The 17,951-nt window shown below is 44.5% G+C and overlaps 2 protein-coding genes across 4 annotated transcripts; one reads left to right on the top strand and one right to left on the bottom strand.

Annotated features, from left to right (window-relative positions):
• Positions 1–248: 248 nt before the first annotated feature.
• Pax4 (paired box 4) lies at positions 249–5,204 on the top strand. 3 transcript variants are annotated; one of them, XM_026411691.2, is made up of 10 exons: positions 249–261; positions 806–936; positions 1,237–1,452; positions 1,728–1,803; positions 2,815–2,940; positions 3,147–3,229; positions 3,615–3,684; positions 4,087–4,103; positions 4,376–4,517; positions 5,065–5,204. In XM_026411691.2, the coding sequence occupies exons 1-10, from the start codon at positions 249–251 to the stop codon at positions 5,202–5,204; spliced, it is 1,014 nt and encodes a 337-aa protein (XP_026267476.2). The 3 variants fall into 3 exon arrangements, with proteins under 3 accessions (XP_026267476.2, XP_026267474.2, XP_026267475.2); XM_026411689.2 differs by having other exon boundaries at positions 4,048–4,103; XM_026411690.2 differs by lacking the exon at positions 4,087–4,103 and having other exon boundaries at positions 3,615–3,719.
• Positions 5,205–11,070: 5,866 nt separating this feature from the next.
• On the bottom strand, positions 11,071–17,380 carry Fscn3 (fascin actin-bundling protein 3). Its single transcript, XM_026411686.2, has 6 exons — positions 17,237–17,380; positions 15,559–16,255; positions 14,904–15,022; positions 12,480–12,639; positions 11,819–11,989; positions 11,071–11,276 (listed from the first exon to the last, which is right to left on the bottom strand). Exons 1-6 carry the CDS (start codon positions 17,378–17,380, stop codon positions 11,071–11,073), a joined length of 1,497 nt encoding a protein of 498 aa, XP_026267471.1.
• Positions 17,381–17,951: the final 571 nt, after the last annotated feature.

The following is a 17,951-nucleotide window of genomic DNA, read 5'->3' as shown; positions in this document are numbered from 1 at the left end:
CTGGCTAAGTAAAGAGAATTCTAATGCTATGATTTGAGTCAACCTACAGGCAAATTTTTGAAACTTGACCTTCTATCACAAAACATTACATCCCAAACCATTTCAAGCAAAATTTCAAAAAGACCTTATCCAGATAACCCCCTATTATTGCAGACCCAGCCTCAAAATAGGAATAGAAGCTCCCAGAAGGACTCCCCAATCTTCCAAGTTGGCTTCCTGTCCTCCTGCAGGGAGGGTCAGCCTGGAGCATGCAGCAGGATGGTAAGAAGCCTGAGAGAAATTGGAAGAATGGGGCTGGGGTTGTAGCTCAGTGACAGAACACTCGTCCCATGTGTGAGGCACTGGATTCGATCCTCAGCACCACATAAAAATAAATAAAATAAAATAAATGTATTGTGTCCATCTACAACTTTAAAAAAAATGAGAAGAATGGGGAGGAGGAAGTTCAGAGACAGAGGAGTAGTTCAGGACTTTGCTTTCATCAAGATGATTTCATTTGCCCTTGGCCAATGTTCTGGAAGAAGTTTTTTTTCCAGTCAGTCTCTCTCTGTTCTACCCTGCTTTGCTTAGCCCAGGAGAGTCAGTACAAGATTCTCCTGAGTTAAGATTTGGTCAAAGAGCAAAGATTCACCCATGAGCCAGCTCCCAAGAAGAGTGGCATGTTTTGAGGTCCCTGGGATCAGGAGAGGAGAAGTCTCCTGGGACCAGACTTACTCTATGGTGGCAAGACAGGCAGGAGGGATCTGAGAGACTCTCTGCCAAGGTGGGAAGAGGAAATGTATGGGTGCTTCCTTCTCATGCCCAGGGATCAGCAGCATGAATCAGCTGGGGGGACTTTTTGTGAATGGTCGGCCCCTGCCTCTGGACACCCGGCAGCAGATCGTGCAGCTAGCAGTCAGTGGTATGCGACCCTGCGATATCTCACGGAGCCTTAAGGTAATGCCAGAACCTTCACCCAATGGTGAGGCATGAATTAGTGAGAGAAAGCCCCTCTGAAGACAAGAGTCTGAAGTTGTTACAGACTCTGAGGGTCTTTGGGCTTGGGCTACCTCCTCTAAGACCCTTTTGATTGGTAAGGGGAGCTTTAGGAACATAAGTGTGTTCCTAAAAAATGCAGGACTCTCAAATCTGGTCCAGTAAGTCTTGCTTTGCCTTGTAGCCTCCTTCCATCCCAGGGTCACTCACCCTCCTTCTGCCCATCATGTCTTAGTTATCCTTGCTTTTCACCTGATTCAGGTATCAAATGGCTGTGTGAGCAAGATTCTAGGGCGTTACTACCGCACAGGTATCTTGGAGCCCAAGGGTATTGGGGGAAGCAAGCCACGTCTGGCCACACCCCCTGTGGTGGCTCGAATTGCCCAGCTTAAAGACCAGTATCCAGCTCTCTTTGCTTGGGAGATCCAACGTCAGCTTTGTGCTGAAGGGCTTTGCACGCAGGACAAGACTCCCAGTGTAAGTGACCCCCATCCCTGCACTGGGGCTGGCAAATAGGCTTTTGTTCAGGGAGCTCAAGATCCCTTTTTATTGGCAACTCAATCCCAAGCTGGGGGTGGGGTACTTGCATATTCTGACCCATAACTTGCTCTTTTGAAAAGTGATGGTTTGCGAGAGAGATGAGACAAAAGCATGGGGAGAGAGAGGAAGCTGCCCTTGGGAATGAGGTGTGGGTGGAGATACAGTCCTGGGTCTGTACATTATCTCCTCACTCAACACCCCAACACTTCCAGGTCTCCTCCATCAATCGAGTCCTAAGGGTGCTACAGGAAAACCAAGGACTGCACTGGCCACAGCTCAGGTCATCAGGTAGATTTGGAGTTGCCCCTCAGGGATAATCAGAACCAAAACCTCAGTATTTTATGGCTCTTAAAACACTGTGTGTGTGTGTGTGTGTGTGTGTGTGTGTGTGTGTTTGTGTGTGTTTTATACTGGGGATTGAACTCAGAGGCACTCAACTACTGAGCCACATCCCCAGCCCTATTTTGTATTTTATTTAGAAACAAGGTCTCACTGAGTTGTTTAGCACCTCACTTTTGCTGAGGCTGGCTTTGAACCTGTGATCCTCCTGCCTCAGCTCCCGCTCTGTGCCCCAACCATTCTTATTCTCAACTTTTTTTTTTTTTTTTTTTTTTTTTGGTATTAGGGATTGAACCTAGGGGCACTTAACCACTGAGCCACATCCCCAGCCCTTTTTGTGTTTTATTTTGAGACAGGGTCTTGCTAAGTTGCTTAGGGGTTTGCTAAGTTGCTGAGGTTGGTTTGAACTTGCAATCCTCCTGCCTCAGCCTCCCAAGCTGCTAGAATTACAGGCATGTGCCACCGCACCCAGCTCTCATTCTTTTATGGATCACCCTCCCAACAACCCAATAAGGAGGGCCTGGTAAAGAGCTTTATTCTCTCTTGGCAGAAAAAACTTGAAGTTCAGAGAAGTGGGGTGACATACCAGAGGTCATCAGTCTGTTGCTGGCAGGTCATGGAATGAAATGTAGGTCCCCAGGCTTGTAGGTTCACAGGATCTGCTGAGGAAGAAGCAGGACTGGGTCTTCTACACCCTCCTTCTGCCTTATATGTAGCTTCTCAGGGTATCCTCATGTTCTATGGGATTGTGCAAATGGGGACCATATCTTCTGCTATTTTCCCCAAACACAACAATATATTGAGTACACTTCCCATCAAGGGCCCCTGAAATAATCCCCAAGTAATTGAATGCTTTACCAGCTTGGCTCTCCTCTTGTACCCATGCTGTCACCTAGCTGCAGTGCCAGGGACTCAGGAACCCCAACACAGACCATCTCGAAACATTGTCCTCCTTTGCAGCTGTCTTGGCACCAGCTCTTTCCATTCCACATCATGGCTCTGAGCATCCCCAAGGTCCCACCTCAGGGACCACCCACCGGAATCGAACTATCTTCTCCCCAGGCCAAGCAGAGGCATTGGAGAAAGGTATTGGGCTACAGTGGATGGAGGGGCAGAGGGTCCTTGGTGTGACATGGGGGCAGCAGCCTTGAGACCTGTGGCCAAAGGCTAAGAAGTTCAGGCTGCAGGTAGCTCCTTCTTGGGAAGGTAGTTTAGTTTTATATCAGGTGGGGAGTGAGGCCACGTCTTGCTTCCTCCCTGTGCCCTTGCTGTGTGAGCCTCCATCTCTGCAGAGTTCCAGCGTGGGCAGTATCCTGATTCAGTGGCCCGTGGAAAACTGGCTGCTGCCACCTCTTTGCCTGCGGACACGGTGAGGGTGAGTTATGTCATACTGAGTGAACCAACCACAGGGGAGAAGAGTCGGTACTGGCCAGAGTACAGTAGAGACTCCAGTACTAGCCAGAGCTATGGATTCTGGTGAGGTAGAGAAGTGGGCAAGAAGGTGGGAATAAGCTTGTTTGGAGCAAAAATCAGAGATGAAGCCCTCCTTGTTCTCTGATTGTTCTCTCTTTCCTGCCCAAGCCTTTGAGTTGAAGAAGGGAACAGACAGCAAAGGTCAGAATAGGGAGGAAGGACATATCAGGATCAAAGAAAGTTCTGCATTCTGAGTCCAGGCCAGGTGCCAGGTGCCTCAGGTGACAGCAGTAGGTGCCAGGTGGCAGAGAGAACAGCCAGTAACATGGTCCCCATTTTCCCCTCAGGTCTGGTTTTCTAACAGAAGAGCCAAATGGCGCCGGCAAGAGAAGCTGAAGTGGGAAATGCAACTGCCAGGTGATTTCTGTGCATATCCATCTATACATCCATCAGTCCCTCCCATCCATCCATCCATCCATCCATCCATCCAGCCAGCCAGCCAGCATTTACACAGTACTTTCCATGTACCAGGCTCTTTGCTGGATGCTGGGCATACATAGTCCCTACTCTTAAGGGCTGCACTGTTCCCAGAACCATCCCTGGGATTTAGTCTATCTTTCTAAAGAAAGGCAGTTCACAGTTGTGACATCCATCTCCTCCCATCCCTGCAAGAAGTTGCTGCCTTTCCTGGAACCCCTGCATTGAATCCCCATCTTTCACCATACTCCCTCTGCTCCCAACCAATCCCTCCCTCTGAGTGGATCCACTCCCACCTTGTAGGTGCTTCTCAGGATCTGACTGTACCAAGGGTGTCCCCATGGATCATCTCTGCACAGGTACTTGGGAAGAGAGGGGAGTTTGTCAACTGGAAAGACTGAAGGGCTCACTGCCTCTCCCAGATCTAGTGAAGGCCTGAACTGGGACCTACAGCTCCCCACAGCCCTCACTGTGCACACTTACAGATAGTGCTGTTCCCTAATCTACTATGTGAATGGCACCCTCTGGAGATGTGCAGGACAAAGCCTGTGGGAAAGGGGGTCCTGGGATCCCAGGCCTTTGAAACATTAAGCCTCATTGGCAGCTGAGGGTCACCTTTGGCTTTTTCTAGCAGTCCCCTGGCAGTATGCCCACAGCAGCTCTTCCAGCCCTGGAACCACCGGGTCCCTCCTGGTCTCAGCTGAGTTTGCAGGCAGCACCAGACAGGTGTCTGAGTGACACTCCTCTCCAAGCCTGTCTCCAGCCCTGCTGGGGTAAGAATTGAAGCCAGGCCTCAATCCTGCAAGGTATAGGAGGGCTGATTGACTCCTAGACCCACAAGAAGGCATGGATCTCCAGGTAGGGCCATTGAAGGATATCCAGTTAGGGACAACATATAGCTTTCCTTGCATGATTCACAAAGTTGGGGACACTAGTACCCCTGAATCTATAGTAGCACTGAGAGCTACAGTGGGTGAAGGGAAGTGGGATTGGGATTTGAGTGAATATATTCAGGGTAGGGAATGGATGTGTCAGCCCTTCCCACTCAGTGATTTTGAGGAGAGGATGGCAAGCAGTTAACTCAAGCCCCCTTTCTTTGTCCTGCAGGCTACTTGCCCCCTCAGCTACATTCCCTGATTCCTTACTTCCTTGTCCATCCTTCTGCTGTCCCCATCACCAGTCTTGGTGGCCTTAAGGCTCTGGTCTGGCCTGACCCTCTGCTACAATAAAACTTGAAATTAGGCAAGAGACCCAGAATGTGAAGATGGGGCAGGATTTAATGCCATCTTGCCCATTGTCCTTACCATCTTGCCTACACAGATTGCTGTGCCTTCCTCCTTCCTGTGGCTCCCCCATCCTGTGTGGACCTTGCCTGGCCCTGCCTCACTGCCCCTCCTGCGCATCATGTGATTGGAGGAGCTGGAGAGGCAGCACCCACCCACTACTCACACTGGCCTTAAGAGGCCTCCACTTGGCAGTAATAAAAACACATTTTAAATTAGCAGTATTTCTTGTTGCATTGTTTTCCCTGTGAGCACCAATATGCCCACCCCAATATTTAACAATTATGCCTACCTATCTACCTACCTATCCAGTGTTTATATGTATGTATCCAATCAATGTATTTGTCTACATATCTATATATGTTATCTACTCCATGGATGTTTCCACATGAATGTATGTATGTATGTATGTATGTATCCACTTATCTATTTATCTATCTATGTGTTTGGCTAATCAAAGATCTACATATAAACTGGGCATGTGGGGCACTTCTGTAATCCCAACAGCTCAGGAGGGTGATATAGGAGCATTGCAAGTTCAAAGCCAGCCTTAGCAACTTAGCAAAGCCCTAAGCAACTCAGCAAGATGCTGTCTCAAAATAAAATATAGGGCTGGGGATATAGCTCAGTTGGTAGAGTGCTTGCCTCGCATGCACAAGGCCCTGAGTTCAATCCCCAGCACCAAACACAAAAAATAATAACAATTAATTAATTAAATATAAAAAAGGGCTGGGGATGTGGTTCACTGGTTAAGCACACCTGGGTTCAATCCCCAGTACCCCCCCAAAAAAGTCTACATATATATGTGTACATATTCATACATTGATATATCCTGGCATTTTATTCCTAAGTCTTCCAGCAAGCATCTCAAAAAAATAAGGAACTTTTCTTAATAACCACAATACCATATTCTCACCTAAGAAAATTTATTATAATTCCTTGGTTTGAAAAATAGACATTGAGGGGGCTGGGGTTGTGGCTCAGTAGTAGAGTGCTCGCCTAGCACGTGCAAGGCCCTGGATTTATCCTCAGCACCACATAAAAAAATAAAATAAAGGTATTGTGTCCAACTACAAATAAAAAATAAATATATTTTTAAAAATAGACATTGATTCCCTAATGCATGTGTATTTTTGTCATCATGGCAAATAGAGTAGAAATGGCATTTTTCATATCCTGATTTTCCATTTATACATGCTCAAGGGCATGTTTGATTGGTTCTTCTTGGCAGTAAGTTCTGAATTTTCTCAAGTCTGTCCCCCTGCAGAGAAAGCTCTAGATCCTTCCTGTGGAATCTTGGGATGTGGGGAAAGGGAGGAAAACAGAGAAAAGAAGGTGAAGAAGGGGATATTCAGAAAGATGAATGAGCTCATATCTCCAAATTCTTTCCCTTTTGAAGGTCAGAAGATAAATAGTAATAGTGCCAAGAGGGTTGGGAATGGGGGAGTGGAGTCATATTTGTTTACTCCCACCTTGGACAAGTACTGATCCAGAAGTTGTCACTCAAGAGATCTTTTTATTAACAAATAACCCAAAGCTATGCTTTTCAGTAATTAGTGACCAACAACATGTAGCCACTTAAATGTCATTCACATCAAATAAACTGAACAATTCAGCTTCTTACTCTCACTACCCACATCTCAAATGCCACATGTGGCTCATGGTTATAATACTGGACAGAAAAGATTATAAAGCATTTCCAGTAGTACAGAAGGTTCTATAGGATAACAGTTCAAGAATGCACTTTTCAGCATAATAGAGCACACCCTGTCACTGCCTGCCTTCTCTACTTTCAAGTGGGTGGTCCTGCTGGACAGAACTGCCCAGGGAAATAGGATTTTATGGGGTGACAATCTGCACAGCACAGGATGGACATCTGCAATGAAGAAGTTGCCTCAGCTGAGTCCCTATGACTCCTTTAGGCAAAAGACCAATGACCACTTATGAGAAACTGGGTATAAGATTGTGTGTGTGTGTGTGTGTGTGTGTGTGTGTGTGTATACATGTATATCCCTGTGCACACACGCCTGTGCATCTGAGCATATGTATGTATTTATGGAATGCTGAGGAAGAGATTCCGCATTAGATGATTTCTGAGGTTCTATCTCTTTATTAGGACTTTTTTTTTTTTTTTTTTTTTTTTTTTTGGTACTGGGGACTGAACCCAGGGGCTTAATCACTGAGCCACATCCCTAGCCCGTTTTATGTTTTATTTAGAGGCAGAGTCTTACTGAACTGCTTAGAATCTCACTAAGTTGCCAAGGCTGGCTTTGAAATTGTGATCCTCCTACCTCAGCCTCCCAAGCAACTGGGATTACACAGTTGGTCACTATGCCCAGCTAGATAGGACATTTTTTTAGGCAGGGTCTCACTGGGTTGCCTAGGCTGATCTCAAACTCCTGGGCTCAAGTGAACCTCCTCAAGCCTCCCAAGTGCTCTAACTACAGGCATGTTCCTTATGCCCCACAGGGTCCTGTGCTTAGTGCTCTCCAGGAAAGTAGATGCTTTAGTTTGGCATTTTCAACCTTCACTTATTAAATTTTTAAAACTTTTTTTTTCACTTTTGTGGAACTAGGGATTGAACCCATGGGCACTCTACCAGTAGCTATTCCCCCAGCCCTTTCATTTTTCATTTTGAGACAAGGTTTCCTAAGTTGCCCTGGCCAGTCCTGAACTTGCCATCCTGCTGCCTCGGCCTTCCACATAGCTGGGATTACAGGAGTGTGCCACTGTACCTCGCAAATTCTCTTGAAGTTTCTTGAGGAGAAATATACTTACAGAGTTAGGTAATTTTCTTCTATCCAAACTGAATCTCTCTCATATTCTGGTTTTAGTCTTCTCAAGAGACTTAAAAATCAGACATGTATTATGTTATGGGGCAATTTTCCCAAAGTGGAAGACAGGCATCACTGCTGATGTGTAGAAATATTTTAGGAGTTGTGTGGCCACTGCTTTAAATAACAGCGAGTTAGAAGTTGAGAAAACGTTCCCTTTTCAACTTCTTTTCAAGTCTAATTGCATCAAAAATTCCATTTTGATTCATTTAGCACCTCTTTAACAGTTGTTAAATTCCCTTTTAAGGAGAAAAGGGAGTCTTGGGTGGGGAGGGGGAATCTAACTGGGATTTGATAATAACATTTTGTTTTCATTGTATTTATTTTTATAGTCAACTTTCTACTTATGGCAAGCCATTTGGATTTTTTTGCTTTATGATAGTGATAAACATATTGCTTTCTAAATAAATGTGTTTGAGTCTGTGTCAATAGAAAAAACATTAATAGGGTAATTATTAGGTAGATAAAGGCCCAAACTATAAAGACAGAGCAGGAATGAAGGATATTTTTAGAAATGGTGCTTTGCTGGAAAGAATAGCAAACATCAGGGTCAGAAAATTTGAGTTAGAGGTAAGCTCTTTTGTCATTAGGCATGGGACCTTGGTCAAAGAACTTCAGCTCCCTGTAAAGGGTGAGAAATGGTAGAGGAAGTACGGTGGGGTCCACTTCACTGGATCAAAGATAATGATAGGGCAGGGAAATCTGTTGAACTTCGGAAGAGGGAGGCTAGACTGTGGGCCATACAGGTGTAAAGTGTTATTACCATTACCCTATGCCCATAGGATTAACAATTCTTCATTTGTTCTGAACAAAAAGCACATTTAAAGTCATATCTTATTTCTGAATCCTTCAGGGCAAGATTGGATCCTCGTGGGACCACTAGGAAAAGATTAGTGGTTCTGGGTAGTGATAAAGAGGATGAGTGGAAGAACTTTACCATTTGGTCTCCTTTTCTCCTTAATGGAACTTACAGCAGCCTGGAGACTCAGTCTCTACCCTCAGCCCTACCCCCTACTCTCTTCAGAGTCAGATGCACACAAGGATTTTTTTCGGTGGCCTGTTGTGATGTATTGTTGCTCAAAACAGGTGTTTTGCTAAACTGGGTAGGAAAAGTTGTGTAACAGATATTCTTCTCTCGGATCTTGACTCTGGGGTTCCTGTTCTGTTTAGTGCAGTAGTATTTTTCTGGAGGATTTGGAGTTTGGCAGGTGGCATCCTGTTGGCCTGGGAGGGAACAAGAAACAAACATTTTTAGTTATCTGTCATTTACAGTCATTTCTAGCTTTTAGGAGACTATTGGGTAAGATCCTAGGGGGGGAAGAGGAAATAAAATGATTTGCCCCATCCTTCAAGAGAGATAAACACCAGACACATGTGAAGTTTACTTACAGGAAAAGGCAGGATTTTTTTTTTTTTTTTTTTTTTTTTTAGTGGTGGGGGGAAAAAAACAAAACAAAACACCTCCCATAGAAGTTCAGAGGAATACCAAAGTCAACAAGAAAAATAATTTACTAAGAATTTGTCTTTTGTTGATTTTGTTTTGTTTTCTTTTGTTGCTGGGTTAGATACCAAGCCCTCAAGAATGTTATATGTGTGCTTTACCATTGAGCTACACCCCTGGCCCTAGTTTATTAAGAATTTGAATTGGATCAGAGAGTTTGATAGAATGAGGGTGTGCTAGGTGCCAACTTTCACCAAGCATTTTGCATTCATTCTCTCGTGCAATCTTCATAACTATCCTACCAAGTCAATATTAGGTTCCTATTTCACCCACAAGAAACAGGCTTTGAGAAGTTCATTTGCCTAAAATCAAGCAACAAAGTTTAATTGATAAAAAACCTAATTACAGTCCAGGTCTGAGACTAGAAATGACCACTACAGTACACTGTCTATTAGAATGTCAGGCTTGGAAGAATCCTGAAATTTTTAAGTTCAATAAACTCTTCATGAAATAGTTAAGAAAGCTGAAGCCGGATGGGATTTCATTTTATTTTTCTCATTTTGGCCATAGTAAAGAGTTTGTGTAGAAAACTGGCAGAAAATGGGAAAGATTGAATACATACTCAGGGTCCATATTTAGATGCGGACTGATATTTAACCTTCCTAATACTTCTGGTGTAGTAGTTCCCATTTTATAGGGAACATGGGAGACCTAAAAATGTGAAAGTAATTTCCCTGAAGTCACAGAGCTAGCTTACAAGCTTATTAGCTCTTGATTCAAGGTCTGTCTGATGGCAAAACCAAAGTGCTTTCTACAATATCCTGTGACTTTCCAAGCCAGGAAAGTGAGACTGATTGTGAAGGTTCAGGATAAAGGACAACAAGGCACCCTGGATTGTTGTAAAGGAAAAACAGTAAAAGGGAAGCTGCACTTTAAGAAAGAAGAGTTGGGTGGGGATGGATCTGGGAGCAGGGAGTGCTGCTGAGGAGCGATGGGAACAAGGCAGGCTTTTGATGAAAAACCTGGGACTGCCAGGGTCATTCTGAAGCAGCAAGCACTCAAGAGGCATTGCTAAGAAAGTTCTCAAGAATTGTCAGAGTTTGATGAAGGGGCCAAAGGAGCAAGGCAGAGAGAGTCTTGAGCCTGAGCATCTGGGGTTTTGGCAGTGCCTAAGATGACAGGAAAGAAAACAAGATGGTAGAAGAGAATCATTTTAGGAAAGGAGGCTGGGGAACTGATTTCAGCTATCCTGAATTTGAGGGACTGGCAGGGTGAAGTGGACTTAACTTTGGTTCTTTCAGGAGAGAGATGAATTATAGTTGCCAAGGAGGATCAAGGCAAGAGATAAATATTGGAGAGCCAGGGATCCATGGGATAGGGATAAAAAGTGCATAGAATAAAAAGCATATCTTTTTTTTTTCCACCTTCACACATCCTTAAAAGTCACTCATTTATCTCCCAAATAAGGCAAATTCTGCATCTTATATAGGAGAAGTAGGCAAGCACATCTCACTCTGTTCCCTCCAGTTTTGCTTGGAAGCACACTTCAGTATGGCATAATCGAGATATGATTTCTTCTCTCCTCTCTAGATAATCCATGTTTAGAAGTCCATAAGGAATGGCATGGATTTGGAATATGTCGGAAGTTAATCAAATCTTGGACAGAAGTCAGCCCAGTAGTGCATTTTGGTGTCTCCATTACACATGTCCCCATCCGCCTCCCCACTCTGCTCCCCTAGTCCCAAGTCCTTACCTACTCTCCCCTTACCTAAAATTCCCAGATACACTCTTTGGTAACATCTTCGCTGTCTGCCATTAGGGTGCCACTTCGGTCGGCTCGAATGTAAAAGCCATTGGGTGCCAGCACTGTGAGCAAGTTGCTTCCATGAAGTTCTATGCAGAAGTTGAGGGCAAACTTTCCCCAAGGGCGGAAGGAGCCAAAGGATGTTATTGACCAGAAGGATCCACCCTGTGCTGGGGAGGGAAGAGCTCAGGTCGGTGGGTTGTTTGGAGGGGAGTCCTCCAGCAGTGTAGCCTCTGAGGGGGCTTCCTGGAGGCATGCTACCCTCCCCTGCCTGGGTTGGCAAGTCCTTCTACAGAAATGCAGGAAGGTCAACAGGTTCCTGGTCTGCCAACCCACTCTGGAGTCTTGAAGTGTGAAAACAAACAAAAACTCAGTTTTCCCTTTTCTTTCTTTCTTTTTTCCTTGGTGCCAGGGATTGAATCCAGGGACACTTTACCACTGAGCTATATCCCCAGCCCTTTTTATTCTTCATTTTGAGAAAGGGTCTCATTAAGTTACTTAGGGCCACCCTAAGTTGCTGAGGCTGGCCTTGAACTTGGAATTCTCTTGCCTCCCAATTTGTTGGGATTACAGACATGTGCCACTGTGCCTGGCTTGGTTTTCCCCTTTCCGATGAATGATGAGAAGGCCTAAGTGGCTGTCCTTAAATCTGGGCTAGGGCTAAAGCAGGGGCTGGATTTGAACCTTGGAGTGGGGAAAAGCAACCACCCACCCTGGAAGTGGTAGATGCCCTGACGGCAGGGCAGAAGGTGAATGCAGTCAGGTTCATCCATATTGCACTGTATGAGGTCATGCTCTGATGAGGAACCCACATACCCATACCGACCTCGCAAAACAAGGAAAGGGCGGTTGGCAAATCGAATCCCCAGCTCCTCATTTGGACCTGAAAGAAACAGGGAGGAGAAATCTAGTTGGGATGTCTCTAAATGTTTTCTAAGATGGAAGCAGGAAGGGAACGCTAACTGAAGGAGGCTATTGTTACTATCTTAACATTTAGTGAACACCTCTTTTGTCTTATGTTAGGGCACTTGTACAATGTTTTATGAGAGCACCTAACACAGTGTGGAGCCCAAGAAAGTTGAATATTCTTCCTTCCTTAGGGATTTGTTAATCTATCTAATGCTTATGACAACCCTATGAGGCAGCAGAGTAGATATCATGTTCATTTTTACAGATGATAAAACTGAGGCTCAAACTGGTGACTTGCTCAAGAGGTAACAAAAATTCAGTGACTGAGTGGTTATGTAGACCTAAATCTTATGACCCAACTCCAGTGCTTCCAATGCCTTAAAAAAAAAAAAAAGTCACATTTTAGCTCCTTGATAAAGTACCCCTGGCTTGAAATAACCTGGCAGTAAGGCTGCTTAGCTCACTTGGAATGGTAGCACTGGCCATCAGCAGGCCATTGGCAGCAGTAGTCAAAAAGCGCCCATTGGAAGACTGCAGGATAATCTTGCCACAATTCCAGTGTACACGGAAGAAGGTATCAGACTCCATTGGATGCCCATCAGCCATCACTGACTTGTGGCGCCGCTAGATACCAGAGAAAAGGAACCACAATGAAGGACCTACAATTTCAGTTTTCTTCCCATATTTTTATTCCTGGACCTCTTTGCACATCCTACCCCAGAGCATGCTTTATGCTTTCAAATCCTTCTGGAAGGCATGTTGTGACCTGAGCTCTTCCACTTCCCCTAGCCTGTATTGTATCTCAGACCACAGCATAAAAAGAGGGACCAGAATATCATATGGAGAAAAATAAATCTTGGCCCTGACTCTAAAATCATTTTGAAATGGATCATAGACATAAAAGAGAGTTAAACTATAAAACATCTAGAAGAAAAATTTAGAGAAATCCTTTGTAACTTTGGAGCAGGCAATGATTTCTTGCTACCAAAAAAAAAGGCAGTAAATATTTAAAAATTAACAAACTTGACTTCATTGAAATTAAAAACTTGCTTCTAAAAGACCATTAATTAAGTACACGAAAAGAAAAGCCATAGATTGGGAGAAAATATTTATAATACATATATTTGACAAAAGGCTTAAATTTAGAACTTATAAAGACCCCTTCCAACTTGGCATTATTCCAGCAATGAATGGGTAAAAGATTTGAACAGCCACCTCACAGAGGAGATATGCAAATGGCCAACAAAAACATGACTGATTAAGAATGACTGATTGTAATTGTACCCTCAAACTAAACCCATCATAGATGCCATTATGCACCCTCTAGAGTAGCTATAATTAAAAAGACAGGCAATATCATGTGTTGGTGAGAACATGGAACAATCAGAGCTCACATAAATTGCTGGTAAAAATGCAAAATAGTATAGTCACTTTTAGAAAACTAACTCTTTTTTTGTGGTACTAGGAATTGAACCTATGGGCCCCTTCACCATTGAGCTATATTTCCAAACCCCTCCCTTTTTAAAATTTTGAGGCAGGGTCTCCCTTAGTTGCTGAGGCTGATTTCGAACTTGTGATCCTCTTGCCTTCAAGTTTTTGGGACTTTAGACTTATGCCAGCCACTGTGCTGGCTGACATTTTCTCATAAAGTTAAATGCAGATTTATGAACCAGTAATTCTATCTGTGGGCATTTACCCCAAATAAATAAATAAATAGGCACAAAAAAGACTTGTCTACAGGTTCTCATAGCAATTTTTTTTGAATGTTTTTTTAATATTTATGTTTTTTGGTTATTGGTGGACACAACATCTTTGTTTGTATGTGGTGCTGAGGATCGAACCCGGGCCGCACGCATGCCAGGCGAGCGCGCTACCACTTGAGCCACATCCCCAGCCCCATCTCATAGCAATTTTATTCATCACAGTTCAAACTGGAAACAACTCAAATGTTCATGAACAAATGAATGGATAAACAAATCATGTTTATGTTTATGAGTAGTATTAGAGAATACTAATCAGCAAAAAAAGAGGAATGAACTACTGATAAGTGCAACAACATGGGTGAATCTTAATAATCTTGTGTTGTCCAAAAAAAAAGGTATACATACCATTTAAGTTCCTTTATATGAAATTCTAGAGTGGGCAAGTCTAATCCATAATGGCAGAACACAGATCAGTGGTGTGGGAGGGTCACAGGTGGAGGTAAACAGACTAGAAGGGGGCAGAAATGAGTTTTTATGGTGGTAGAAATATTCTATAACTTGAGTGAGAAGCTTTGCCAGGTGTGGTGGCGCATGCCTGTAATACCAGGGGTTTAGGAGGCTGAGGCAGGGGAATCATAAGTTCAAAGCCAGCTTCAGCAACATCGAGGCACTAAGCAATTCAGTGAGACTCTGTCTCTAAATAAAATACAAAAAGGGCTGGGGATGTGGTTCAGTGGTTGAGTGTCCCTAAATTCAATTCCTGGTACCAAAAACACCCACAAAAATCCTGTAACTTGTGGCATGGTGGTATGGGTGTATACATTTGTTAAAATCTTCTGAATTTTATACTTAAATTGGATGTGTATTTAACTCATATAATAAAAATATATAGGCTACATATTAAACACTATATATATGTATATATATGTGTGTATATATATATATATACACACATATATAGTATATATCATCATTAAGTATACATCATATATATATGATGTATATTTAAGTTATGCTTCAATAAAGTTGATTTTTTAAAAAGAGAGTTAAAATGAATGTTTATGAGGCAAGGCCCTTCACTGTTCATCTATCCATCTTGGTATCTGCCTTGGAGAAGGAGGAAGTGTATCTAGAAAGAGAGAGCACAGAGCTCATGGTTTCTTGCTTTGAAAGCCAAAGTCTTACCTGGGCTAGGTAGTAGCCATTGGCTGAACGAAGCTGCAAGATGGGGTTCTCACAGTCACATTCAAACTGGAACAATGACATTGGGGTCAATTGCTCAGAGGCAGCACACACCTCAGCATCTGTAGAGGAAGTGCATGTCATTAGAACTCAAGCCTGGCTCCTCCTTCATGCCTATTGCTGAACTTCCCCTACTTTCCCTCCTCAACCTCCATTACCTATGTTGGACCATAGTCCATGGCCATAGTCTAACTCAAGTGACTTTTCTCCAAACCCCCATATCCCTGATTTTTTGTCCTTTTCTACTCCACAAGAGACCTCCTTTGGGACACCAGGATCTTCCTGATAAGTGGGTTCAAAAACCCTTGGCACATGCCTATAATCCCAGCTACTCCAAGAGGCTGAGGAAGGGGGACTACAAGTTTGAGGCCAACCTAAGTATCTTAGTAAGACCATATCTCAAAATAAAATTCATTTAAAAAGGGTTGGGATGTAGCTCAATGGTAAAGTGCTGGCCCAGTATGAACGAGGCCCTGGGTTCAATCTCATTACTGGAAGGAACAAACAAAACAAAACACCCTTATAGAGCCCAGATTCATTTCCTCTTTTCAACAGAAGGTCCTTCCTCCCTCCATGGCTCCATGGAGCCCGCACTTGCCGTAGATGACTGAAATGAACTTCCGAGCCTTTGACCTGAGGCTGACCCAGGTTGGGAAGTGCTGTAGGATGAACCACTCCTGGCCCTTCATGGGATTGGAGCCCAGGCCCAGGAGCATATGTGCACCATGTGGATATAATGAACCACCTTCTCCATCGCACAGTGCCACAAGCCCTCCAGGCCGTACTTGCATATGAAAAGCTGTTTGTGGTGATGTTTGGGCAACCAGCCGGTCTACATGGGACAAGAAATGGTGAGTAGAGGTTTCCAGGTGGTAGCATCCATCTTGGAAGTGCAACAAGAAGCCACATTCTTCCAGGCAGGGGACTGCTGCATCCACCCAGATGCGGCCCACAGTGTGGTCAGCCCGGGCGTAGCTGTGGTAGACAGGGCTGTACAGGGTCACGTGGACATGCAGGGCTGGCCGGGGGGTCCACATATGGTAAGCAGAGAGGACCTGGGAGTTGCAGAACACATCCTCACCATCGGACTCCAGATAACGACCAGAGATTATGCACTGGAGGGTCCACTTGCCATTCCGGTGGAAACGGAGTAGGAAGCATCCATGGTGGCTATTCTTTGGCCGGCCATAGCTCACAGTGCCATCTGCCTCACAGAGAAGGTAGAGACCCTGCAAGCTCTTTAGTCGTATCACAGCCTGTGCCTCATGTTCATTGCTAACCAGGAGCTCCCAGGTCTGGAGGCATGGATGGTGCAAAAAGAGGGAAATCAGTGCTGCCAAGTAACTACACTGAGAAATCCCACAACCATAACCCTTGTTATCACCCCTGCACTTACCAAGACCAACCACCTTCCCCTCCATGTCTGCCCTGGTGTCTCCTTGCTGTCAGCTCTTCCACTCTCTCAACTAATAGTAATAGAAAGATCTCTGGGCCATTCCACCATAGGGTTCCTCAAGATCTAAAGAGAAGTTCTAGATGCTCATCTCCAGCTAACCAAAGGTAAACCTCTTTCTCCCTTCCTTAATTCCATCCTTCAATACCTAATTTTATAAGAAAATCTTTGGTTTAAATTTTACTTCTTTTGTCCTTACTGTTGCCCCTTGATAGCACACTCAACTAAACCTCTATCCCTACAGGCAACCTCCCAAACAGGGCAGGAGAAAAGCAAGAGCTTTTATAAATATGCCCAGCTCCAAGAGTAAACCACTAAGATGCAATTGCCTGGTTCACTGTGGTCAACTTTATTATAAGGTAGAATACTTTGCTCCTGCCTCACTCTAGCCCCCATTCCAGAGATGCCTACAGTCTTTTCTAAAATGGAAATGGAGTCTCCGCAAGTACTTCTAGAATACTCCATTTTCAAACTACAACCAGAATAGAAACAGGCCTTGCACTACAGTCCAACTGGTCCAACTTCCCCTGGATGCCCACAGTTCTGCCTTCAGCTGGGCTCTCCACTTCTCTTTGTGATGACACAACCACCCTGAGCTGGGATAGAGGGTAGGGAGCAGAACAGGGCAAGGCAACCAGGCCAGGGTTGAGGCTTCATCTTGGGGAAAGAGACGGAGCAGTGCAGGCCCATGAGCAGAAGCCTGGTGTAGAAGGGTCTTGGCTAGGCAATGGCAAGGATTAGGAAAGATGATTAGGTCGAGAGTGCACCCTCTCTGCCACACACACACACAGAGATTGGCTGTTCAGAAAGTTTGCCTTGTTACCTGTTTTCTGCCCAAACTCTTTGCAGTAGTTGTGACTGTATTTTTGTATGCTTCAAAAGTGAGGTAAGTTCCTGCCCAGCTGAGGAGCCCAACCCTTAGATCCTCTGCCTTAGGATGTCTGGTTGTCCATTCCATTTCATCCATGAGGCTAGTGCTACAGATGATGACTCCGACAGGCCCAGCCTTCCCCCCAGCGGTGAGGTTCCACAGGCCATAGGGCCCCGAATAAGGTCTGTAGTACCCACCAGAAGATGTTCCCAGAGGGAACTTCTCAAAAGAGGTTGGCCTATGGCCTGGCACCTCTGTGACCCGGGAGCATTGTGACTGTGATGGTTGCCTCTTATCCCAACACAGTGGGGAAAGGGCACTGGCCCAGCACCACCAATCCACGGTCCAGAGGAGGAGGGTCTAAAGCCTCTAGCATTTGCCTCCCCGTGTCATTCCAGGCAATGAGGTAGGCTGAGCTAACCGGGAATTAGAACCATAACTTGCAACTTTAGCCATGTCCTTCCGTTTCTTTACCTGTTTCTCATTAATGGGATAGAAATCAACCGCTTTCTTCCCAGAAAGTGTGTTCTGACTCTCTTGTGGTTTTAAGTATTTTTTTAAGTTCAAGATACCCAAGAAAAATCCATCATCTTTTAGAGCCCTTGGGAAGATGAGGCCAAAATGTCTTCAGAAGTTGGTTTATAGAAAGTTTGAGGAAACCCTAGAT

This window comes from Urocitellus parryii, chromosome 3 (assembly GCF_045843805.1).
Source record: "Urocitellus parryii isolate mUroPar1 chromosome 3, mUroPar1.hap1, whole genome shotgun sequence".
Lineage (NCBI taxonomy): Eukaryota > Metazoa > Chordata > Mammalia > Rodentia > Sciuridae > Urocitellus > Urocitellus parryii.
This window is presented reverse-complemented; position numbering and strand designations above follow the sequence as displayed.

What these genes read in the sequence shown, in the direction of transcription:
- Fscn3 (XM_026411686.2), bottom strand. Translation starts at nt 17,380, where the DNA reads ATGGATGAAATGGAATGGACAACCAGACATCCTAAGGCAGAGGATCTA. An exon ending in GTTCATTTCAGTCATCTACG is followed by an intron (nt 15,023 to 15,558) that starts GCAAGTGCGGGC and finishes CTTCCTCTACAG; the next exon opens with ATGCTGAGGTGTGTGCTGCC. An exon ending in ATGGCTACTACCTAGCCCAG is followed by an intron (nt 12,640 to 14,903) that starts GTAAGACTTTGG and finishes TCTGGTATCTAG; the next exon opens with CGGCGCCACAAGTCAGTGAT.
- Pax4 (XM_026411689.2), top strand. An exon ending in TGCCTGCGGACACGGTGAGG is followed by an intron (nt 3,230 to 3,614) that starts GTGAGTTATGTC and finishes TTTTCCCCTCAG; the next exon opens with GTCTGGTTTTCTAACAGAAG. An exon ending in CTGTCTCCAGCCCTGCTGGG is followed by an intron (nt 4,518 to 5,064) that starts GTAAGAATTGAA and finishes TTGCCTACACAG; the next exon opens with ATTGCTGTGCCTTCCTCCTT.